Source organism: Brachyistius frenatus, unplaced genomic scaffold, assembly GCF_029030835.1.
Source record: "Brachyistius frenatus isolate BFR_SWC_R1_liver_20210118 unplaced genomic scaffold, ASM2903083v1 Contig_176, whole genome shotgun sequence".
In the NCBI taxonomy this organism is placed as follows: Eukaryota; Metazoa; Chordata; class Actinopteri; family Embiotocidae; genus Brachyistius; species Brachyistius frenatus.
Window position 1 is genome coordinate 242236 of NW_027210775.1, and position 25976 is coordinate 268211.

The following is a 25976-nucleotide window of genomic DNA, read 5'->3' on the forward strand; positions in this document are numbered from 1 at the left end:
AGCAATTTTACGCCTCGTAATGCTTCATTTGTTCACTTGAATTAATCATTTTTGCACACAAATTACCAGATGAGGAAAAATGTGTTGTTTAATAAAAGCAAAATCCAGATTATGTGAATATGGCAGTCACGTCTGTGAGGCTGCGGGTCGATAATCTGTTGAGTATTTTATTATTATTTATTTATTTGGTCGATTAGAATATGGGTCGGATTTCATGAATTCATGTGATAACTATGCATCTTTTTAATGTAAAATTTGTTTCACGTGTGATTTTGCGCCGGAGTAAATGTGAACAAAAGACACAGGAAACAGGAAGTGTAATACATAGATAAATATAATGTAAGCAAATACATTCAGACAGAATCAGTGTCGTCACCAGCGCGTTTACATCAGCGTACAGAGGACTCGTGACCGTTCACAGCACGAGGTTTTAAAGTTGCGTTTGGATTAAATCGACCCCGAAAACCTTCCCGTTACCACCGTGACTCCCGGCCCGTTTAATCCCACCATGCGTTACGTAACGGAGCAGCAGCAGCAGCAGCTTTGACAAATTTAGATCAACAGACGTGTCTCCATCGGTGGATGGTCGCTGATTTGACTTTGTTTTGGTCGGTTTATTTCCCTTGACGAACTCACACGAAGCTGTTAGTTATGTTCACATGGTCTCGGTCACGATGCTTCAGTTCCTCTCAGTTCTACAGAACTCTTCATCGAGTCTCAGCTCGTTGTTTTGGTTTCACAATACCCAACTTTACTGCCGTTGTACTGGTACCGGTTCAACTTTGGTACCAGCTTCTTTTATTGATTTTGTTTTCCATTTCAGATAGTCCGGTACGACCTACAACTTGTGCCCAGTGGAAAAACCACAAAAAGCCAGTAGAGTAGAGCCAGTAGCCCAGATAGCACTGGTTTGGTGATTTTAAAGGACAATTTTAGTTCATTTCAGGATGCTGTTTTTACCCTCAACGTGTCTTTTGTGTCTCTATGGGTCGGGCTAACTTTGCCCTTCCAACCTCCATTGTACACGAATATAGAGCACATATCGGGGATAAAAATCAAGGTCCCTGCAGCTTTCCAAAAAAACCCAGCTTCATTTTAATAGTTTGTTTTCAGTCTGACTGAAGAGAAACACAAAGATTAGCCGCCTAGAACGGACATTTTACTGACCTCCATCCTGAAATACTCGCTGTCTGACCTGATTCCTGGTTTGTTTACATGTGTGAGGCTGATTTTACTGGAAGCTCGGCAGCTAAATGTGATGGCAGATCACCATGCGGGTTATTATGAGGACGGTTGCGGGTCATTTCAGTTGGATGGTATTTATTGGAACTGCTACAACCACAAACAAGGAGTTTAAATCAAATGGAGCACAGATTTGGAGGACGGAGGGTGAGAACTAGAAGCTGGACTGAACGCTCAGCTCTCCAGACGTTGGTTCAAAGCTCTTACAAAGTGTAAAAAGTAATTGTATGTGCTGGATTTTTTTTTTTTTTGCTTGCTATGACCTCTGCAGCACCAAAGCCTACTTAATATAAAGCTATCCAAAGCGTTACAAATGTAAACAAATCAGAATGCTCGGGTGAACATGAAGGTGATTAGGTCACCCAGAAAGTTGCCAAAGAAAGAGATTGGTAACGTGGTTTCAGTGAGACTGTGAAAAAAAAAATCAGGTTTTTTTGGGAAGCAGAACTGAACAAACTAGTTGGCGATTCAAAGGTTAATCTCTCCAGATTGAACTTCTTTAGTCAAGAATCAGATAAACAATCACAGAAGTCGGTTTCACATCAGGCCAGTGATTCGCTTCCCTCCGCGCCTTCCTTTTCTGTACGAACTCCATCATTTACCGTGAGGATTTACATCCTCCACACGTCCCCATGAGACACGCAATACGGTACATTTCTGCAGCTAATTTCCAGACGGGTCAAAGGTGAACGGTTCCCCTGCAGCAGCAGCTCGAGGCCCAGCGACTCTCCAAGGACACCAGTGACTCGGAGCACATTCTGTTTCTGAGAGGACTGACCTCTGACCTCTGACCTCTGGGTGATGGGGCTGTCCGTCATGTGGCTCCACACACTCAGTGGAAGATATATGACCTGCAGTCCTGTCACAACATTGAAACCTTCTGTTATTTGTTTGCTGCCTACAAAGTTTGGTTCAAGACAGAAAGCGAGCTGCACGAGGTCGATATGAATTCCTCCGCTTCTTACACAAATCTACAGAGCAAAAAAAAAAAAGAATGGCAACCAGCTGCAAAGCTTTTTTGAGTTTACTCAACTAACGAGTGGTGAAGTTGAAATAACAAAACATTTCAAGATAAAAGGAAAGGTTGTCTCAACAAAAAATATACAATGCTGTCAGGGCACAAAGTCTCTAATGTATAATATTTATTAGTTTAAAAGTTAATCGTAATCTTAAATTGGACAAATTTAAGAAAGCACTTTGGTTAAACTTCTCAACCCAACACATGAACTGTTAGTTGAGTAAACTCCAAAAAGGCTTTGCAGCAGGTTGCTCTATTATTAAAAAAAAAAGGTTTTCTCAACTTTTCTGTTTTACAGTGCATAAGATCAACTCGGATTCAACAAACACGGCAAAACTTGCAGTAAATAGCTCGTTTTTTTAAAAAGTTGTTGAATGGTTACGGGCCGTCAGTATTCACACCTGCACTGGAAACTGCAAACAGCAGCAATCTTTGTTTTGCTTTCAGGAAGCCAACAGGCTTTTTGCTCTTGTACCAAACTCTCTCTGAGGCTGAAGGTAAAACCATCAGAAAGCTGCTGAGGAAACACAGTTGGCATTATTCTCCACCAATTTCACCGATAGCGTCAACAGGAAAATAAACTCTTAACACTAGTTTGAACAATAACCGTCATAACAGGACATGACCCTGTTTAAAACTGTAGTATTTTATGTTCAAACAGACTCAAACCAAAAAACAATCTGTGTTGCTTCCTGTCCTGAGGCAAACCTGTCTCTGATATCAGACCGTGTGACGTCTCCGTCTAACATCTACGTTCTCTGAAAAAACACGTTTGTCAAAAAGAAGCCCGATCCGCAGCATGTCTGTTTGACTGGCAGTCGGGTCTCCTGGGAGGCTCTCCGGGGGCCGGGCTGACCTGCAAGTCGAGGGTCACCAGAGTTTTTATCAAGAAATAGAAGTTGTAATTGTTTGGAACTGAACTCGGATTTTGTTCTGCTTTATCAAAGAGAAATATAGATGAAAGATTTTAGAAAGCCTGATTAAAAGTCCTTCCCCTTTGCTGCAGAGAGTTGTACGAATGTTTTACTGCTGTTGTGCGATGCTAGCCTGGCTCAGCCCCGCTGCTGCTCACGGCCTCAACATTTGATGTGATTACAGTGTGGAAACCCTGTTAGCATTAAGGCTTGCCCAGCTGCTCTGCAGGGCGGACAGATCAGCGACCGGAGGTCAACGCTGACCGGATAAAGGCGGCTTCTCTGCCTGTTAGAATAACCGCTGGAAACAAGCGATTGGCCACCGACACCTTAAACGACCTTCAGCCTGCAGGTCCCGATCCAATCAGCCTTTTTAACAGAGATTGTAGCAGTATTTCCGTGAAGAAGAGCCGTCATTATGCCAGCTTATCCTCTTCGCACTGAGCCAAACGAAGCCGGTATGATGGGTGATGTTAGCTTCATCCTGTAGTTTCCACTTCTGGCCAGCAGTGGCCGCTGTTCAGCAAAAGTTACGCAGGCTCATGTTATAGTATATAAGTGTGATGTTAAATTACTACACATAACGCCTCAAAATACGCTGGAGCACAACTACTTTCCATCCACAAGGTCACAGATCTTAACAGAGTTAAAGATCTCAGTCCGCTTTTCACATTTTCTATTGATTTTCACGAGAACATATTGCCAGTTTTTATTTGTTTGTTTCCTCTGCGTCTCTTCAAATGGATTATGAGGGCTGCTGTACTTTCAGATTTGGTGGATAACCTAGTGGCCGGATCCAGACTTAAAGGTGCAGTCCGCCTTATCGTCTCATCCCGCCTCCTGTGGCCACACCTCCTTCCTAAATACACTTCCCATTTTCATCGTCGGGGGCTCAGCACTGCTCCTCCCCCAGCGAGTCTGTGTTCTTCCCCAGGTCTATGGAGGCTGAGGCGGCTCGCACATTCCCACGTCCTGGACCGGGACCCGGACCAGGTCCAGGACCGGGAGCCGGCCCTCCGACGACGAGCCCGGCTCTGGCGCCGCTGTGGCCGGGGTAGACCTCCACGGTGCTGGAGATGGACTGGAGGGAGCGGTCCCGGAAGTAGTGGAAAGCCTCCTGGTCCAGGTAGTTCTGCTCCTCGCGCAGGCCCTGCTCGAACAGCTTGCGCTTGTGTCTGAACTCGATCACCGTCTTGGTGTAGGAGTTGAGGGTGGTGACGGAGGCGGCCATGCAGCAGGTGAAGGAACCCCACGCCATGCTGGTTAGAGACAAAGACAAGGAGAACAACAACTTCAAACACGGTTGTCATCTGTGCAGTAAGTGTGATTGTTTTCTCGTGAAAAGGAGCGTGGTGATAAGAGCCTGTTCTGGATGACGAGCTGCCAGTCAACAAACGTCCACAAGTATGAAAATATCCAGTAAAAAATATTAATGATCTAGCACCCTTTTGAACATGGACATAATCCTACTAACTCTTCTGAGTTACAGTAAAAACAAGGTGACTTTTTTTCTGCTGGTTCAAAATTATTGGGACTGTCTTTGTACTTTTTGGAGCCCGTGTGTGGTGGTTTATTTCTGGAGTTGTCTTCACTCCCAACAGTCACTTCCAGACCTTCAAAGAAAACAAAAAACTGACGTGGTAATCGGTCCAGAATTTGTCAACCCGAAGTGTTGGACAAGTGGAGGAAAAACAGAAGAACATCATTGTCCTGGTAGAAACACCGGGAGGAACTGGGCTAGAGACTGAGGAGTGGTTGGTGAGACGGAGAGAGAGTTTCCTCTGGGAATGAAATCACTCCGAGAAACATCTGTGATGAATTCTCTGAGCTCTCCATCCTCAACCTGTGCTCCAGTTAATGTTCGCGGCCTCATTACTGATGGGCTGCTAATTGAGGGAGTGTGGAGGCCCTGGGGGGGAATAAGCCTTGATATTAGGTAGCTAATTGGGAAGCAAACAGCACGTGTGTGCAGAGCTTAAATACTGACGAAAATATCAAGCACCGGTCTTTAAAAGCTGCTGAGCTGGAAAACCACAAAACCATCAAAACTCAGAGGTCGATGCAATCCATCACTCTTTATCAGGAAAAACAGGGATTCAAACCGGGGTAGGCTTTAAGTTCATAATGAACCCTCCATATTTGCAATTATTGTCTCACTAAGGAAACCTAGAACGTTTTTAAAGTAAAACCCCCAAAATATTCTAAAATTACAATAATAAATCAAAAAGTAGAACGACAGTGAAAAACTAAACAAATCACCAGCGCTTGTATCACGGAAATAAAAAGCCAGACACTTGACCAAAAAACTATTCTTTCAAAAAGTATTTCTTCTCCGAGGTGGTGAATATGAGTGATGACTTGTTCATTAGAGACCTGATTACTGTCTGTGGTTGTTTCAGGCTATAAATCTGACTTATAGACTGTTGAGAACAAAACTCTGTTGAAGTGTAACTTTTATTTGTGTTGCATGAAACTGAATGTTTGTGATGAACTCTTCAGAGGCAGCGAGTTTAACGAGATCAAACACACGAGGACAGAGTTGGTCTGCAATGAAATAGCTCTTTTCTACCTTCATGGCTGTTATGACCCCCGTGGTGCTTATGTGTTATCGGCTGCAGGTGAGCTCATCTGATTGGCTGCAGGTGAGCTCATCTGATTGGCTGCAGGTGAGCTCATCTGTAGGCGATTTTATTGGCTAACTGTTTTAATTGGCTGCAGGTGAGATCTTCTGCAGGTGAACTCGTCTGATTGGCTGCTGGTGTGCTTGTGTGATTGGCTGCAGGGGAGCACATCTGATTGATTGGTTCTTAGTGAGCGTGCTCCAGGGAGCTGATTGGTTGCAGGTTAAAGGTCAGCTCTCTGCAGACATGTTACTGTTTGGAAAGTTGTAAATATATATTGGAGTTGGGGTTAGTACCTTGTGTTTACATTTAGTTTATGTTCTTTTTTTTTTGAGTAGGTCACTTATCACTTATTTTTCTTAAATATATATGAATCAATATTCATATTAAAGGGAGGCTGACTCCATTTAAGTCATGTGGACCCTCGTTGATGTGGATTTTAAGGAATTCCAACATTCATACGAGGAAGAGTATCCGTGGGTTTGGTTCCATCTTAGACTGAAGGTTTCATCAAATGTGTTCACTGACTGTTATAACGTCTGGAGGAAAGTTTAGGTTTCAGTGGAGCTTCAAACAGAATACGTGACCGCATCTCGGAGCTGAACACATTCACACTTCTCATCTGTCCTGAAGGAGCTTTTTTGGGCTCCTGCTCCAGCCAAGGTTAATCCTTCCTGCTGAATGTATTCCACTTTAACGATCCTGAACGAGTCTCTCGTGGCGTTAAATGAGAGGACTTCACTCGACTGACTGACAGAGAAAGTCTTGATATTACCAGCAGCAGGTGTTCTCGTTCCGGGTGTTTCTCTCCTTCTGTCAACGGTTTATTCTTATTTCCTGAAAATTACTTTTTTATCAGTTTACTTTTCATCAAGCTGTTGGTAATGCTGGTTTGGGTAAATACTGCATAAAAATAAATAAATAAAAAAAAAAAAAAAAAATATATATATATATATATATATATATAGAGGTCCAAAGTTCATTCTTGAGTTGAGACAACAATATCAGGAGCTTTCGATAATTGCACATAACTCACCTTTTAAGCCAATTTATTATTTATTTATTTATTGACTTTTGAGATTATCGGATCTCCAAGCATTTAAAAAAAGTAAATAACTGAGAACGTTTTGTTTCCACGAACAACATAAACTACGCTCTTCTTCTCTGAGATTCTCCGTCCACAAATGATCCGATCTGAGACAGCAGCTGCAGCTCGGCTCTACCTCCTGAGCCGAGAGCAGGAAGGTCGGATAATTATCTGACAGGTCTGAAAACCACCTGACGGGCTGACGGGCCGCCGCGCACCTCCGGAGACGGTCACTTTGAAGACACGTCAGATAAATGGAGCAGCGATGGATCTGTCTGCGTGTCCATAACGATCTCTGTCTGTCCTTCTGTCGTGCAAAATATTTGTTCTTCAGCAGCGATGCAGGAGAATTTAACATTACTGGATATTGGTGTGTTTGTGTGTTTGTATTGGTCACGTCGTGGGGACATTAATGTGTTTGCAGGCTCAGGTGAAGGTTGTGTAGAGTTTATTAGTGTTCGGACAAATCTTCAGGAATGTGTCCATCTGATGGAAACGTGTGTGTGTGTGTGTGTGTGTGTGTGTGTGTGTGTGTGTGTGTGTGTGTGTGTGTGTGTGTGTGTGTGTGTGTGTGTGTGTGTGTGTGTGTGTGTGTGTGTGTGTGTGGACTGACCAGAAGGACCAGCCATAGTCCCAGCTGTGAGGCCTCCAGTCTTCGGGACCCAGACTGACTGTGATCTGGAACACCTGAGTGTACATCATGTGGGCCACCATACCCAGAAGACCTGCAGCACCAACACACACAGGTACACACACACACACACACACACACACACACACACACACACACACACACACACACACACACACACACACACACACACACACACACACACACACACATTTATTTATTGCACAACATTAAAGACCTTCTAACGATCTGAATGTGACAGTGCTGAGAAAAACTTCCTCTGTTTTCTTACAATTATTAGAAATAAATATAAAACATATACATTATAAAATCCCCTCTTTTCCTGTAGCGGCAACACGAGCATCAAACTGGTCCAAGAAAAAAAAAAAATACACAAAATAACCATGGTTGGATTTCCATAAAATCACCTGTGGATATTCATGGTCCCCTGAGGTTTCACCAAATAACATTTTATACATTTTAAGACCTTTGAGAGCACTAAATTATTAATTATTTACACGTATTTCTTGGTCATATGGGTTGGATAATGATGGAAAACCAAGAGAATTAATTTACTTTAAGTTATTCTGCTTTTTCTGTATATCACAAAACTCCAAATATAGATGATTAATTAACTGACCTGGACCCAGATAGCAGCAAAAAAAAAGAAAAGAAAAGATAAACACGATTTAACTGCTTCATACTGCACAAATCACCGTAAAACAATCCCACTTTTACTATAAATATATACAATAACTCGGGTGTATATAGATAAATATAACAAGGCCAAAATCAGATACCAAATCATTTTATAACTTACTTTTAACACTAAATGCAGGCAAGAAAAACAAAATTTAAGGCCTTTATAAAAGTTATTTGAGACTTTGTAATTAATTGAGTAAGTTTTTTAACTGAACTCAAAGCTTTTTATGACTTAAAAGTAATTTCACACAAATTAAGATGTAAAAAATCAGCTGTTTACCAATAATTTAGTGATCACATTCCTGCTCCCCAGAGGGTGAACCCTTTCCTGTCATGCCAGGTGAACCGTTAACGTATGTTCTTGTTCTACCTATAGTAACTCTCAGCATTAGATCATCTGCCCTGATGATCACCGTGAAGAAAAACAGCAGTAAATCTCTTGTGGTGTGAGATGCAGCTCGCCGTATCATCCGTAATAAATCAGAACACGTGTAATTATCATAATTAGTCATTATGCAGAATCAATTGATTTAACGTGCTGGTTGGGAGGCGTCCAATCAATTAGAGATGGAGACGTAATCACTCATAAGTTTACAATAAATCAAAGAGCTGCGATGTGACGTTAATGCTCCAGCTGTGTGTGTGTGTGTGTGTGTGTGTGTGTGTGTGTGTGTGTGTGTGTGACGTTAATGCTCCAGGTTGTGTGTGTGTTTGTTTGTGTGCTTGTTTGTGTGTGTGTTTGTTTGTGTGTGTTTGTTTGTGTGTGTGTGTGTGTTTGTTTGTGTGTGTGTCTGTTTGTGTGTTTGTTTATGTGTGTGTGTGTTTGTTTGTGTGTGTTTGTTTATGTGTGTTTGTTTGTGTGTTTGTTTGTGTGTGTTTGTTTGTGTGTGTTTGTGTGTGTTTGTTTGTGTGTGTGTTTGTTTGTGTGTGTTTGTGTGTGTTTGTGTGTGTGTGTGTTTGTTTGTGTGTGTGTTTGTTTGTGTGTGTTTGTGTGTGTTTGTGTGTGTGTGTGTGTGTTTGTGTGTGTTTTGTGTGTGTGTGTGTGTGTGTGTGTTTGTGTGTGTGTTTGTGTGTGTGTGTGTGTGTGTTTGTGTGTGTGTGTGTGTGTGTGTGTTTGTGTGTGTGTGTGTGTGTGTGTGTGTGTGTGTGTGTGTGTGTGTGTGTGTGTGTGTGTGTGTGTGTGTGTGTGTGTGTGTGTGTGTGTGTGTGTGTGTGTGCACGAGGTCATTCATCGTCTCTACTGTATCATCAGCTGTATCGATGCCAAACTTTAATGTCACTGTCACTTCCTGCTCCAAACCGCTCCGAACTAGCAAAGATGGTGACGGACAGAATCTGAACTGGAGGATTCATAACGTTCACAAACCAACGATGACATCACTGATGGCTGATGACATCACTGATGGTTGCCTTTAGTTATCAATTCTTAGAAAATGATTTTTAAAAAGTCATTGTTGTCGTGACCTGCATGTACTTTCTTGTCTTTTTAAAATTCCAGCCTGGATCCTGTTTCTCTAGTCGAAGCCGGATTCCCTGAGCTGCCGTATATTGATTTTCAAAAAGCAGATTAACATTTTTCCCAGGCGAGGGAATATTCATCAGTTTTCCGTGTCGTTTCTGAATTTGATTGAGATCAGATCCATCGGTCGTGGTGTGACGGGAGAGGAGCAGGAGTTACAGCTCCAGAGGTTTAAAAAAACCAAACGTCCTCGGAGAGACCCGAGACGAGCGGCGTGCAGCTCGGCCGAGGAACAGCCAACTTCTTCTGTAAGAGGTTTAACGTGAGTTGGGAGAAAAACGCCTGGCAGCGACACAGCGAAGGCTTCTCGGGGATAACCTCCGACCCCGGACGGCCGCTCACAAATCTCCCGCCGCTCGCCTCGTAATTCTCAGAGCGCTTCTCCATGTGAGAGTTGGTCAGAGGAATGTGCTGCCTTTCAATCAGAGGTTGTCATAATCCACCAGTGTTGAACAGAAAACACGCGTGTTCACTTCGCCTACTTCCAAAGAAAAGGGGAGGGGGACGGAGAGGGGGGGGGCTTACCGGACAGCACGGTGAAGACGGCGGCGAAGGCATTAAGTTTGAGTCCGTCGATGACGTTGCTGGAGTGGAAAAGCTCCAGACACATGAGGCTGAATCCGACCACCAGCAGCAGGATGTAGAGCACCTCGGACACCACCGACAGCCACAGGACGCCTGCAGCGCCAAACACAACAGCTGTCAGCTGAGACTAACGTAGCACACATATACACACATATTCATACGAGGTGCGATCCAACGTGAACATTTGTGATTTCAGGTCAGAGTTTGAGTCAAACTCTGGAAACAGAACTTTTGAAAAGCTTCAGGAAGTCGATGAAGCGACGACCAACATCGAAAAGACTGAATTTTACGCCTAAAATTACAATATATTAATTTACGCAGCGGTTTTGTGAGATAAATGTATTTTTTTCTGCCCATAAAATTCGAGTTGACTTTCACAGAAACGCACAATAAATATTTGATTTATTTGGAGTGTTTTCCTCCCGGGGACGAAGCTTGGATGGATCTCTGCAGGATGACGGCCGGCTCCCCTCCGCCGGCGGGACGCTCGCAGCTCAAAGACAAGCTGAGATATTAGTTTGCGATCGGCCCCACGGGAGGAGGGGAGGGTGCGTTTGATTTCCCCACCTGCTTGTTTCACACATTGATTGGTGCTCTGGTCTTACAGACAGAATAAAAAATGAAAAGCCGTCAGAGCAGAGAGATATTATGCAGCGCGATGAAGAAGTGTTTCAACCCGACCGAACGTCTTCATGCCCCGACAACGTGCACATTTTACTTTTAAAGCCGAGGAGGGTCGTCGTCCCGCTCGCAACCAGAACTCAACACATTTTCCTTCGCATGCTTTATTTAAAGTTTTTCTAAAAGGCAAGAAGCTGCTCTTTGAATGGTTGACGGGTTGAACGGGATTATCTGCTCCGCTCCGTTCTGACGGGTTTCAGTCCGACGACGACCTCCCGGCTGAGTTTTTCAATTTAACTTCTGAGGAGCTTCACGATCCCCGAACTGCAAATACCGATTGCTAAATTCCTGTCACACCTCTCTCCGGGCAAGGTGAGGCACATGTCCACACTCAATGTGTTTTTACATTCAAGTTAATAGTTGAATATGATGTCAGTAAATCAAAAAGGCAGAAAAGCACCAGTACAGAGCAGATTTTAATGAGAGGAAAAGGAACTCGAGGCGAGTCTCAGATTCGTGGGAAGTTTTAGCTGCAGGTTTTTGATGCTTAAAAATAAAAACCCGTCTTCCAGCAGTTATGAACACACAACCATTGTTAACATCCAACTATTGTGTCCCACTAAAGACATCGTCCTTCCTCCAGCTCCAAACTTTGTCCTAGTTTTCAACCGTTGCTTCCCGCTGACAAAGTTTAATAACTTCTTTTGTGCTTCACATTCGTAGTTGTGTGTCGCACGTCAGCTAGAAACCATTTTACTCTACATGTATTATGTATTATTAACGGGATACAGCCTGTAAAGATGGCACCCAAGTAGGTTGCCATAAATGTGCCATGTTCCCTCCATCTGGTCAGTGTTTCCTTCTGAAAATAACTCCAGGGTTCATTAGATATTAGGGCTCAAACGAAGCTATGTTCGAAGGGTGTGTCTAGTTTGATTGACAGGCCTGTGGTGTAGTCAGGTTTCCGGTATAGGTGGGCGGGGCATAGAGTCTTTGGGTTCCCCAATCACTGGTATTACACTTTGGGCTCACTTTTCCGACCTAAAGACTACAAACATTTTCGATACTGTCTACGCTTCTAAACAGCCATCGAAATTTTGCTGTTACGAGTGATTCTGTATTAAATCATTTTCCCGCAAATGAAACAAATTTAAATTTAAAGTTGATAGAAAAGATGCGACGGCGGTTCGGTTCCAGATTTCATGTTTCATCTTCACTTTCTCGTTAGCTGCGACTTTAATTTACAGCCGGTCGATAGAAATAAACTCCAGGAGGTACAACAAGCCTGTAAGGGGAAATTCACAATGCAATATTATTGATCCAAAATAATTTTGTCCCGTTTCTGCCTTGTTGAATATGTATCAGCAGACTTCATTAAACCGCAGGCGGTAAATAAAAGATGTTGCGAAGGACTGAAGTGATAACAGGAAGGAGGCGGCTCATCAGACCGAGTCTCATCACGTCTTTAATTACTGTACTGTGTGTGTGTGTGTGTGTGTGTGTGTGTGTGTGTGTGTGTGTGTGTGTGTGTGTGTGTGTGTGTGTGTGTGTGTGTGTGTGTGTGTGTTTTCAAAAGTGTCAGTGGTGCAGGGAAGGTCTGAGTGTGACACGTTTTCAAACCCCATTTTTTCAGGGTTTCTCAAAACATGTCCACATCGAGAATTCAGATTTAATTAGATTTTGATCCACAGAGAAGCTCATTAAGCAGATCATTTATCAATTAATTTAGTGCTGGATTTTTAAGATAAAAAATGTAATTATTTTCATACGCTAGGGTAATAATTTCAAGTTAATAACTGGAGCTGCAACACAGGATTTATGTCAATACTTAATATTTCAATTGTTTCTGAGATGAGTCAAATAAGCCAATTTTATAAAAGAAAAGGAAAATGAACAATAAAAGTTACAGTTCAAACTCCTCAAATTGGTTGATTAAAAAAAAAAAAAAAACTTACTCAATTGTTAAAACTTTAAAAGATGAATTGTCTCTGTTAACAGATCAGCTAATCACGTTAGCCGTAAAGTTAGTTACAAACAATGGAGATTTTTATTTTGTCGGTGAGAACGACGCTATCAGCGCGAAGGATTAACGAGAGGACGATCTGGGTGGAGCTCAGCCATGTGAATAAATGTTGTTAAACATGAGGAGCTCTCAGAGGAGAAAAAAAAAAAAAAAAAGGTTGAAGATGTAATTAAACAACTTCTACAGCGAAAACACCTCGACAGTTGAACAGTTTTGGTTTTAAATGTAAAGAAAAGGATGGCGACCCATCATGCATTTCTTCTGGTCGATCTGGAACTTTGCATCCCTGTATTTTTATTTTTTTGTAAAACCCTGGCTGCCATCCGGTCTCCGAGTGTTTCCTTGTAATCAAATTAAGATGTTTTTTGTTTGAGTTTTCATTAAGAGCAGACTCGGATCTGACTGAGGAGCAGCTGTGCGTTTCAAAGCCGGAGGCGGCGGCGGGAACGTCGGCCCGAAGGAAACGCAGATTAACATATTGTATCCTTGTGTGCGAGGCAAGGTCGGCCCGCTCCATACATCACATCAGCCGCCGTGCAACGCTGCCGCTCTTCTTCCAGATGGCATTAACAGATGAAACCATCAGAGAACTTTCATTATTAACTACCTGCTCTGCATGAAACAGCGAATTAGCGGCTACGCCCACACGCACCAACGTATTCTCTTTCTTCTGGACGCTCAAATATTCCTTTCATGCCGCACGCAGGATATAAACACCATGTGCCGCTAGGAATAATCTGATCTTGTTTTGAAGTTAGGACAAGATTCCCTCGTCTCTCCGCATCCCTACACAGAAATATATGATGCTTAATGCATTCAGGCTCCAAAAAAGGGAAATATTATACAGGAGGATATGCTGATAAATTCAGTTTATACTGGACAGAAATATTCGTCGATTTTCTTTGTGACAACTTTGTAAAAACTATCTTAAAATCTGCTTAAAACCTGGATGAGAAGATGAAGCATCATTCTCATCTTCATCAGACTACAAGCTCCAATAGATTCCATAAATCAAAGCTGACAAGATGCCGGAGTAGACTGAGCTTGTTTCAGATCAATTAATACGTGTCACTTTCCATCGACTCCCTCCTTCATCAACATAACAACGGTGAAGTCCTCAGGATGCTTCGAATGAGGCGTCATCTCAAACATCTGACACCGGCTTTACGCTGATAGAATTCAGACCTTTCTTTTTTTTAGACACTTCACTCAGTTTTGTGGAGGTTAAAAATCGTCACTTCAACTATTTCTGTCACTTTTTTTTTTTTGTGATTTTAACTGAAGTGCATCTGGATTTAACTTGTCTCTGTGTGAGTCGTGAGCTTTGTAGGCCCACCATCCACCCCGACCACCTCCTGCCGACATTCATCAATAAAAAAAAATTTAAAAAAGTTGTGCCTAAACATAACTGGAAAAACAGTTTTGTACATGTTTTCTTGATCCTTTATCCTAGAAATTAGATTAGATTAATCATTGAACCCCCTAATGTTGCCTGACTTCGTACGAATAATCTCAAAGTGTTTTTATATCGCAGAATACTTCTAGAACTTCTGTTTTAGTTCATTTAGCGTAATTTTTACCTTTTTATTCCAGCGGTTATTTATTGTTGAGGTTTTTTTGTTTGCTATTTTTAGTCTTGAGTAATAAAGTCTTTGAGCACTTTCTGTCACGCCTTATTGTGCTTGAACATCGTCAGTGTTGTTTTTTAAGTGTTTGTCAAGATGGACGTCTTCTTTTTACTGCGAAACAAATCTACCTGCAGGTACAAATAAAGCAACTTCAACCTTTTTTCGACATCCTCATGTGACCTTTCGTTTTTGACCTGCCTCTTCACGGCGTGTTTTGGGAATGAGATCGGTTTGTTTGGTTCGTAGCGCACTAAAAAGCGACTCCAGCTGGAGCTCACGGTTCGATGTGATCCGTCCTCTCTGCGACAGACTGGCAGTTCACATGCAGAGATGTTGGAAAGCAGGTTTTTTGTGTGTGTTTCCTCTTGTGAACTCTGTAGAAGGAATCATGACCCTTCAGGTGAGCCGACTTTAAAATTCAGCTTCATGTGAACTCTCTGCGCTAAATTCAACTTCTACCAAACCCTGACAGTCTACATGTATTTTTGATTCCTTTTTTTTCCGTGTTTTTTTTGTTGTTGTTTCCTCAGCTTGGCGAACAGGTGGCGAGCAGCAGGGAGCGGCGGCGGCGCCTAACGACCGTCATTACTCACCTCTCTCCGAGGCCGGGGCTAGATCAATGAAGCTGCGACACTTCTCACCTGAGAGGAGAGAGCAGGGGAGATAGAGAGGGGAGAAAAAAGAGGACGTAAAGAGGGAAAAAGAGGTGAAGACGGCAAGGTGAGATGAGCTGGGAATGAAGCAGAGGAGGGGGAAGGTGACGAAGAGGTGCAGAGGAGGAGGCGATTAGTGGGAAGGAGAAAATGGATGAGAATTAATGCGCAGGGTGGAGAGAAAAGGAGAAAGTGAGCGTTAGTGTGTCAAACTGATACGAGCTAATAATGCATCGAGGCTGCAAACAAAGACACGGCGACTCCTGAATGTCACTTAGCTGCTACTTCATTATCTACTCATCCTCTGCAGCTGATAAAACCACCACTTTACTTTCACTGACACTAACAGTATCAGCAACATTTATTTGCTTTCAGACACTTCGATAAAAAGATGGATATCAGTTTTATGTTTGCGAGATAAGTTTGGAGCACAAAGCAAACGCACTTATTGGGTTTTTTTTAACGACTGTAGTCGTTGCCATCTTTTTTTTTTTTTCTTTTTTTTTAACCAGAAATGAGCATATTTGGACGAGCTGAGGGAGTGGAGCTTACTGAGGACTCTAAGCCCCGCCCACCGGTACTGGAAACCCAACACGCTCAAATACCCAAGGCATTAAATACTGACGTTTAATGAAAGCCGTTGGCATCTCATATTGGCGCACAAGCTGCTTTGCGTTTAGGCACCAAAAAAAAGTCGTGGTTATTGTTCGGAAAAAATACAGTTTGGGTTGAATATGACACAGTTGCGGTTTAGTTAAGGTTAGGCGTAAAAACTTCTTGGCTTGGGCCACTTGAAAGAAATTCACGTTGACTTTTGCTTTGTCCTGGACTTGAATATCACTCTCCCAGGTGAAAGTAAATGGTTTGTTCCATCCCACTTCCTCCCTACGTGGACACCTCACCCCTTTGTACTTCGTCACGTGACCTTTTCCGACCCGCATAAGACGTAAGGTAGCGTGTGCGAATGTTACTGACACCAACGGCTGTGACAAAATGGAAGTATTTGACGCCTTAGGAATGAGAACGGGCTGGGAAACCTGACTGCATCACAGGCCTGTCGATCAAACAAGACACGCCCCCAATAGTCCTAATATGTAATGAATGATGAATTTTCCAGAAGGACCACCAGAACACTAATCAGTGGGAGGGAATTTATCTAATGACATCATGATGAACTTGATGCTTTCTGAATGGGAGTCTATTGGAGATTGTTTTGGAGCCAGCCCCTAGTGGCCCACTCTGGTATTACACTTTAAAGCACTTCTGAATTGGCTTCAACTTTCAGACTCAGAAGCTCCGTCAACTTTTATATGCAGTCTATGAGACAGAGCTGGAGTCTGGATGTGATTAGCCTAGCTTAGCATAAAGACTGCAAATGGAGGGAAACTGCTAGCCTGGCTCTGTACACCTGGTTTTAAAGGAAGGAACTAGCTGGAACTTTATGGAGCTCCCTGAAGTCTTCTTCACAGTAATGTGACGTGTTGGTAGCTGCACAAAAAACAAACCCCAAAAACGTGTGTTTTCCAAAACAAGCTGCTCGGCAGAAAAATTTGAATTGAAGGTTGAAGCATCTTTGAAATTCTAAATTCTAAAAGTGTTGAGGAGATCCTGTAAATATGGTGGAAATACAGTCCTTACTTGCCAAACAAATAGTTCACAGAAACTCAAAGAAGTCCAGCTGCCTGTGACCGGCATGACTGAGATCCTTCACAGACATTTACGCTCCGATTAAAACTCATTCGGCATCATTTGTAAAAGAAAAACTCCATAAATGATCAAAATATGGGAATTAGTAGAAATCTCCAGATCTTAAAACCTCGGAAATTCCTAAATTCTTGTAAATGATCATATGAGTTATAGTTGCATAGTTATAATATGATTCTATCCTGTAATTAGAGCTCTCATCCGGTTGAACTTAATAGAGATTTAATGATATATTGTGGATGTTGTATCAGCAGTCGCTCGTGCAGGAAACGTTCTGCAGACTCTGGTGTCCTCTCGACTGCGTCGTATTTCTGTTTTCGCTTCACTCGGGCTGCAGCAGAGTTCATCAGAGCTCAGTGGGACCCTGCAGGTCACAGATCAGCGGCCACAACACGAGCCATAACTCAGCCTCCGCGGTGTCACCGGCAGCGGGCAGAACCATCCATAACCCGGCCCGAACACCGACGCCCCCCCACGCCGCCATATACTCACTGAACCCCCCCGACGCAGCGGGCCGGACGACAGATGAAGACGCTCTCTTTGTTTGTCTCCCGGATGCTCGCCAATAATTCAGGTTCCACACGAATAGAAAGAAGAGAACCTTCGGGTCTGTCGACCTCGACTTCATATCATCAGAGTTTAACACGCAACAACAAACAGCTCTCAGTCCTGTAGGTTTAGAGTTCATAGTGATGAGGAGGTTTCCAGGTATTGAGCAGCTAAAAGCGAAACGTATAAACATTTTATTCTCTCTTGTAACTTGAAATTCCCAACTTACTTTACTTAAAAAAAAAGCCGATCATCAGTCTACCACAGCGATGCACCGAGCAGACGCTGCTTCCACAGACCCGATACTCAACCGCCAGACGAAGTGAGTTTGATGTTGGATGTGCAGCGCAAACAACATCTCTCATCTCCAAAATAAAACTAAAGTCGTGCTTCTTATCGGCTCTGTACAAGGCGGCGGTTTTAGAAGTTGGATGGTATTTGTTGAGCCCCAGTTTACGGTGCAAGCGAGTGTCTTTCTCTTTTATGTGTGTGTGCAGAAGTGCAGGCTGGAGGTGTCGACGGTTAGATGATAGTTGAGCGCTTTTGAGCTTGAAGCATCCACCCGTCAACAGCTTCGTCTCCCGTTGCTCTCAAAGTGAAAACAAAACTGCAACTAAAAGTTATGACTTTCCTTTCATTTATACTGAATGGCTACTTGGGGGAGGGTGGGGTGACGGGGGGGGGGGGTGTAACTCCTGTGAGGTCGTTGCATTTCCAAGGTCAACAGAGAGCGAGCGTTATGTGCTCCTGACTCGGTGTTCTGCAGTGTGAAAATGTGGCGCAGCCGAAAGGTGAGCGGCACGCTGTCTGATTAGGACGGGAATCTGAAATGTAATTAAAGAGTGAGCGGTCGCGTCTGTAACCTGACGACAGGACTAACAGTGCAATCAGTATTCCTGCAGCTTCCTGCAGCTCACAGAAGACGGCGCTGCTCTCAAATGTCAATTATCCCCCCCAAAAAAGACAAAAAAATCATCAGGTTGTAATGAAACGGGTTCATTTCAAAGAGGCTTCAGGTGCTTTCAGATGTCTTTTCTTGTATTTTTAGTTCACAGACTCTCAGTTTGAGCCCATTATTCTGTCTCCCTGCAGCCAGCAGCACCGCAGTCTGTTTAATCAGCGATCCGATGTCATTCGGGGGTTAATTGCAGCTCTAATGAGTATGAATGGCTTCGTGAAACAACAGCTAACGTACCATTACTTCTACGCTCGCGTCTCCATCTGAATCATTCAGCTGAGAGAGCCAACTAAAAAAAGGTATCTTTTTCTGAAAATACACTTTTTTGTTGTGATTGAAAACATTTCAGCAAACCTTACTTACTCCTGGATGCTACATTTAAGTTCAAAATTATTTTATATACTTGCTAATAAGTAAGTTCTCCTAATTCGGAGAGTGTTTTTGTGACAAAGACAGTTTTAGTAAATTAGCAACTTCCCGCTGCGAGGAGGTAACACACTTAATTTGACTACTTTTATTTTGAAAAACTTTGTGGAGGAAACAAAAAAATGTTTTTAAACCTTTACAAACTGCCAAGAAAATGAGACAAACAGCTCAAAGATACAGACAGTTTACAGAAAGGCCCTTTCAATGTAAAAGTGAACTTTGTACAAATTAAAGCCAGCAGCCGCTGTTCTCATTACTGCTGTTTAAACGCTGTCGGCCTGAGCTCCTTACGACTCTCTTTGCCAGATTACAGTGATGTAATGAAGTGAGTAAGCTTCACTGGAGCGTTCGCGGCGGCATGTCTGTGTTTTTTTAATTTAACCTTTCGCTGCCCAGGTGGCCTGGTGTGTCTCCATGGATACAGATGTGACAGCAGCGGGACGAACGACGGCACGAAACATCTGCAGATGTCAAACCCCGAGAGGTCAGGAAGTTCAGTGAAGTCAGGACAGAGAGATCTGAAATGAGTTCTATTCTCTGAGAGACTCGAATATAAAAGTATTTTCAGAGCAGAGCAGCAGTGAAACCGAAGAAGCAGTAAAGTTGTCCGACATCGATTAGAGAGTTACAATGATTACTGGGGTTTTTTTTATGCTAAAATTAAAGACTACATGGAAATGGACGTAGCTTCCGTGTCCCAAAAAAATATGAATGCAATGCAGAAAAGCCTTAAAGTGCAATACCACCGAGAGCCACTAGGGGCTACCTAAAAAGAAAACTCTCCAATACACTCCCATTGAAAAAGCATCAAATTTTCTCCTGAAATACAAATAAACAGGAGAATTTAGAGCCGTCCATGGATGCTTCAACAAAATACCCAGAAATGAATGAGGTGATTGTCTCTTCGTTCTTTCCAAACCTGCCACTTCGATTAGCTGACAGTCCGTGAGTGACGTGACCAGCTGACTTTGCTATGAGCTGATTGGCTGTTGAAACTGCCCAATGGAGCTGAGTAGCAGGAAACATCCTAAACTTGTTCCTGCGACGCTCTAAAACAGTTTCATCTCGCCTTGAATCTTTGGTCTGACTTTAGATGTCTCTTCAGTTCAGACTTCTGCGGCGACCCGTTCTTTAGATTTGAGGTGAGAAACGTCTCAAACCTGCGGGTCAGCGGCTCCACAGGTCCAGCGTTTAAAGGACGCAGCTCCAGGCTATTTTTTAAATAACTTCCACCAGGAAAAAAAAAACGTTTTAAAGTTCAGCCGCATGGAACATAATTTTAAAACACAGTACGTCAACAGGTCGGAGAGAGATCTGAGACACGTGTCAAAGTTCGGGTTTTCCTGTCACCTGACTGGCCCCGCCTCTCCACTCACCGGATTTTCACTTCTCTAATTATTATTCCTTTACAGTTAGCACTTCCTGGAAAAAGTATTTTTTGGGGTTGGTGTGCATCGCGTGATGCTGCAGTTTCTACGGTAACCACTGAGGTTACGTACAGCGTTGCCTCAGCGCAGCGCTGCTCCTTCATTTAATCTCTAAAATATATTATGACAGCTTCGAACATCACAGAAACTGTGATGCACTTCCTACTTTGATCTCTCTTTACAGACTAGAAGCAGCTGATGTTTGTTTGTTTGTTTGTTTGCTTGTTTGTTTACCTCACATTAGTAAATGAATGCTCAAATGCATCCTCTGAGATGGACAAAATAATAGAACCAATTAAGAGCACAGTAGAAGGAATCTCCACAGATAAATTCGCTGCTTAAAATAGTTAAAACAGTTTCCTCTTGTTTGTTTGATTAAAACTGACTTCTTATCGTTTTAGTAAATTCCTGGTCTTATTGAAAAATAAAATTCCTCAGCAGGTGTTAATGAACTCTGAGCCAAGAGCCAAAGAACAGTCAAAGTCCTGAAACATTGTAGGTTTGGATCTTTTGGGGGGATTTTCTGATTGTAAACAAAAGTATAAAATATATTAAAGTGAGAAGAAGGGCTTTAAATAACAATTTAAAAAAAATATTGTAATTATTATTATTAATTTTTTTATGAATTGTTTATTTTAAATTAGAAAGTAGTAGAACACTACTTATCATCAGTCAACCTGCAGGAAAATCCACTCCAAAGGACAGTTTCAGCCTTGAACGCATCATATTTGTACCTCATTATAATCTAAATTTTCCGACCAGACACACCTTAAACTAAACAAAATATAAATATAAACTAAACGAAATATAAACAACACTTTGGCCGGAACACAAACTGAGATTCTGTCGGTTTTACGCACGGAGGTTTTTTCTTTTGGCTCGTGCGTAAAAACTGACCTGTTGGCTTCTTTTTTCAGCAGGAAATATTCCCTGAACTGTGACTGCTCTCAAACAAATGATCCAAACACAGCTAAACTTTTGTGGACAGGAATAACTGACGCTGATGGGCAGGATGTTCAAGTAGCCTTTAGCCGAAACTGCTTCCAAACGCGCTCCTAAGGTTTGATGTTTTGGAGCAACTTGGCTGTTTTAATCGGCAGCTTCAGCTCCGATCCTCTCCGGATGCTTCACTCACTGACGTACCCACCTGCCTCGTGGATGTTCTCCTCGCAGGAGTACCAGATGCCGGTGTGGAAGCGGCGGAAGAGGAAGCGGTCGTCTCCGGTCTCCCAGCTGTAGTGCACCTTGTTCTGGTCCGTCTCGTTCACGCCGTAGTCGATGCAGTTGTGGTGCCGCTGCTTGCTGCAGTTGGGCTTGGGCACGCGCTGGGTGCCCTCGCACCAGTACGTGGTGATGAAGGCGGTGGTGGAGAAGAACAGAGCCACGAGGTTCAGACCCACCGACAGCATCGCGCGACATTTCCGCGTCGTCTTCATGTTCTCGGAGCGAGCTACCGCGTCCCAGCAGGCGGCCAGAAAGTTCCTCCAAGGCGGTCAGAGGAAGAGGAGGAGGAGGAGGAGGAGGAGAAGAGGCATGGCTCGGCGAGGACGCACGGAGGAATTACGCGCGTCCCCTCTGCACCTGTTGTCCTCTCTGTGCTGGTCTGTCCTCACTGCGGAAGGAGGTGACGGAAAGTCCGGACACCGAGAGGCGGCAGAAACGTCTCCTCCCATCTACTTCAGCATCACCGCGGACTCCTTCCAGACTCCCGGAGAGAATACAGAGCTGCTGCCCGTCAGAGAGCAGGACTCTCAGTGAGAGGCGGGATGATGAGAGCCGAGCAGCTCCCTCCCTCTCTCTACCGGTGGCTTGTGCGTCATCACCATGAACGGACTGTTCTCATAAAAATAACAACAACTGGCATCCTGTGAGCTCACACCTCCTTTCTTCCTTTCTGATAATCAGTTAATAAAGATCTTTTGACCGATCCAGATTTCCAGTTTACTGTGACGTAAAAGGAAAGCAGCAACAGAGCCATGATAATGTTATCAACAGGAGTGCGGTTCTAACGACCTCCAGATACCTGCTGTCAAAAAAAGTTTGTTTAACTGAGTCTTTACAAAGCCGGTCAGATAAAATTGAACATCTGAAGACAATTGGATGAAATGACATCAGATGTTCTGCAGTCAATCATGTTCTCCCGAGGATGAACCCCAACCTCCTCCCTACAGCCCCATGCATTACTCCCTCCAAAATGTTGATCTCACAATAAAAATATGATGATTGTTGTATGATTGTTGGCCCCGCCCCGATTAGTTTCATCTGTCCCTCATTGTCCTTCCCTCCCTGCTGTATTTAGTCCGCACGCTCTTCTTCCCTCTTTTGTCACTTTGTTTCAGTTGCCCGTCTGTTGCTGCGTCTTTTGAAACCCAGAGAACACAAACCACCTGAACTGTGGCGCCATGGCAACAAGGTTCACCAACATGACAACACGCCTGCTCACAGCGTATTGAAGATTTTCTGTTTCCCAAAAAGTTGACCCAAACTCTGATGTAAGGGACAAGGCCAGAAACTAATATTGGATGGCTGTGATCTTTGGGCCCCCAAAGCCACTATTCTGTCGTGGAAATCGCTGCATGGGCTCAGGAACACTTGGCTGTTAGCGGTTTCTTTTGAAGATTTTCTGTTCCCCAAAACTTCGACCCAAAAATCTAACGTTTCTCTGCTCCAGTTTCAGGTCCGCAGTGAAATCACAAATATGAACGTACCAGCGGTCCCGTTAACGTGAGGAACTCAGGTCGCTGATATTGATCGAGAGACGACACTGAATACTTCCTCATGTAGGTTACTGCTTCCTGCTTCTCCATGTGCATCGGTGTGCTGCGCTTCGTCCTCTAAATACGTTGTTTTATTAGTTAATAAATAATAAATATAATAATATAAGTTAATAATAATAAAAGAGAGGAGGGATAAAGATGGCAGCTTCTCCTGGACTCTATCAGGGCTTCACTTTAAAATCCAAATCAATAAATCAAGCTGAAAGAGACCAGATGTTTCAGGTGTAAAGCTCTGCGATAACCAAACACACCTCTCTGTTATTTGTTGTTGCCGATGTGACATTTTTCGATGAATATGTGGAGACCGACCGGCCCGCTGTATCGATCGGCCGGCAGAGAACTCACATCTCCAGGCGTGAAAATCACCGGCGACAAGGCCGAGCCGCCCACCGCACCGATCCATCACCGCTCATTTTATGGCTCCCACCTACAGATCAATACGCGTCACTGTGTGTGTGTGTGTGTGTGTGTGTGTGTGTGTGTGTGTGTGTGTGTGTGTGTGTGTGTGTGTGTGTGTGTGTGTGTGTGTGTGTGTGTGTGTGTGTGTGTGTGTGTGTGTGTGTGTGTGTGTGTGTGTGTGTGTGTGTGTGATGTATGGACGCCCGGCCTGATTCAGACTGACGAAGCACCTCAGCAGAGTCAATAAACCGAGCAGAAAATGGTACGTTGATAAATGTGTGATAATGCTGTCGGATTTATCTGCAGTCAAACTCCAAACACTTCAAATATTCACACCGTCGACTGAAGCTGTTTTTTTTCTTTAGAACTGTAACACCGGCTCAGAAAGAAAAAACCTCCAGAGGGATGATGGAACACATTTAACCTTCTGGATCACATTTTTTTAAAAGTTTGTAAAGGAAGGAAACTTTTGGTAAAAACAACGTATTTCAATTATGAGCTTCTGAAAACTTTTTATATAAAATTTGTATTCACTTGTAAAACCAAAAGTAAATCTGAAATTGTAAAAATTACAATTACAATTCCACACTTTTAAATAAAAAATAATATGTTTAAGTTAATTAACCAAATGTTCAGGTATCAAAACATAAGCGCTACGTGATGTAAAATGTTAGCTAACCTACAAAAAAATGAAAGAAGTTATTGTATTTACGTATTTAAATTATTTGGAAAATCATGGGTAGGATGTATAAAACTTTAAAAAAAAAAAAAAAAAACATAAGTATATCTCATCTTTTCCTCACCTCATTTCTAGACTGTTCCTTCGGATGCTTTAAATAATTTCCGAAACTTGACTGACTGAGGTTGAACTGGACGCAGTTTGAGCCCGTTGACATTACCTGCACGTAAAATCCAACTTTGCATTAGTAAATGGTTTATTAAACTGTTCATAAATCATACGGTGGGAATAAAAAAATATGATTTTGGCTTTTACTTCAGCATTTATTTTGGGTTCTTTTTAGCTCTTAAAATAGAGCTGTGAATCATTTTATCTGTTTCGACTGAGTCCTTTTCCTGTCTTGAAAATGCACACTTACACACACACACACACACACACACCCTCTTACATATATATTTTGTTGTTGGAGAGGTGCCCTTGACAAGATTTCTCTTTGGATATATGGGACCATCTGTGGGTTCGCCCCAGCTTTGTTTGCCGTCTGAATTAAATCCCGTTAGCAGCCCGTAGATCACGATGTCCGAGTCAGGACAGCTCGCTGCAGCAGCGGCGGGAAACACGATACACCCCAACAGCATCAACACACCCCCGTTCTGCACACACACACAACTCCAAACTCACTGCTCAGGATTTTATGTCAGGAACTCCTAACTTCAGGTCTTTTACAGATGGAAGCTTTTTACTGTTTCTAAGCCTCCAGTCTGGTATTTTGGCCATCGCCATCTTAATTTTTTTGGAACCAGAAATGACCATATTTGGACGAGCTCTCAATTGAGAACCCGAGGTAACTATGCCCCGCCCACCATTGCTGGAGAGGCGTATTTTAACTGTAGCCCAATTTTAATTGAAGCCCAAAGACATTGAGGCAAACCTGTAGTCTTGCTTGTTAGCATCTTTAAACTCTTTGGCTGGACATAAACGTGCATATAAACTTTCATCATCTACGAATTGCAACAGAAAAGTAGCAGTTGAATACAACAACTGTGCTCCTCGCGGGACAAAAATCTCCATCCTCTCACAGCGTTTCAGATTTAAAACACATTTACAACTCCGTTATCATCCGTTCCTCCAAATTCCCTGCAGAAACCAGATAAACAGACTATCAGCTGTAATTCGTGCCGCTGCTCGGCGTGTATTTACTCAGGTTTTTATTGCAGCCGTCCACATCGTCCGGAACAAGAAAATGAACCATATTCTTGATAAATTTGTATGCCACAAATTCAATAAAGGAGCAGCGGAGCTTTCTCTTTATCACAGACCACTGTCTCCAAACTCTCAGGCCTGAAACTGGCTCAGGTTGATAAATGAAGACGGTTATTAAGCTTGGTAAATGTTTGAAGTTTGAATGTTGATCACAGGGGAAGCAGCGCGGCAGTGGAGAAAGCTGCTGCTGCTGCTGCTCACACCTGTATTTAATTCAGTCAATCAACCTCGCTGGGTTTTTTTTGTATTTTGTGTCAGTGTCCAACAGTTTGCAGTGAAAATAACCTGCGAATCAATTCCACGCTCAGCTGATTTCACCTGGTTGTGTTTTTCCAATTATGTGTCTGGATGGGAGCGGGGAAGGGGGGAGGATGGGGGGGAGCTGTTTATTTTGGCCAGTAAATGACATTTATGCTAATTCCCTGAGGATGGGCTGCTGACAGCGGCGTGTGTGGCGTGATAACACAGATGTCAGATGGCGAAGCAGCCGTATGGATTCTGAACCACCGATGACCTTTAACCTTGAGCTTCTTCCTCCGGAGAACTCGCA

At 43.1% G+C, this 25976-nt stretch overlaps 1 protein-coding gene across 1 annotated transcript; it reads right to left on the reverse strand.

The window, feature by feature from the left end:
• Positions 1-316: 316 nt before the first annotated feature.
• Positions 317-22027, reverse strand: gsg1l (gsg1-like). Its single transcript, XM_069717521.1, has 5 exons — positions 21456-22027; positions 15185-15232; positions 10260-10412; positions 7496-7607; positions 317-4433 (listed from the first exon to the last, which is right to left on the reverse strand). Exons 1-5 carry the CDS (start codon positions 21742-21744, stop codon positions 4067-4069), a joined length of 969 nt encoding a protein of 322 aa, XP_069573622.1. The 5' UTR covers positions 21745-22027; the 3' UTR covers positions 317-4066.
• Positions 22028-25976: the final 3949 nt, after the last annotated feature.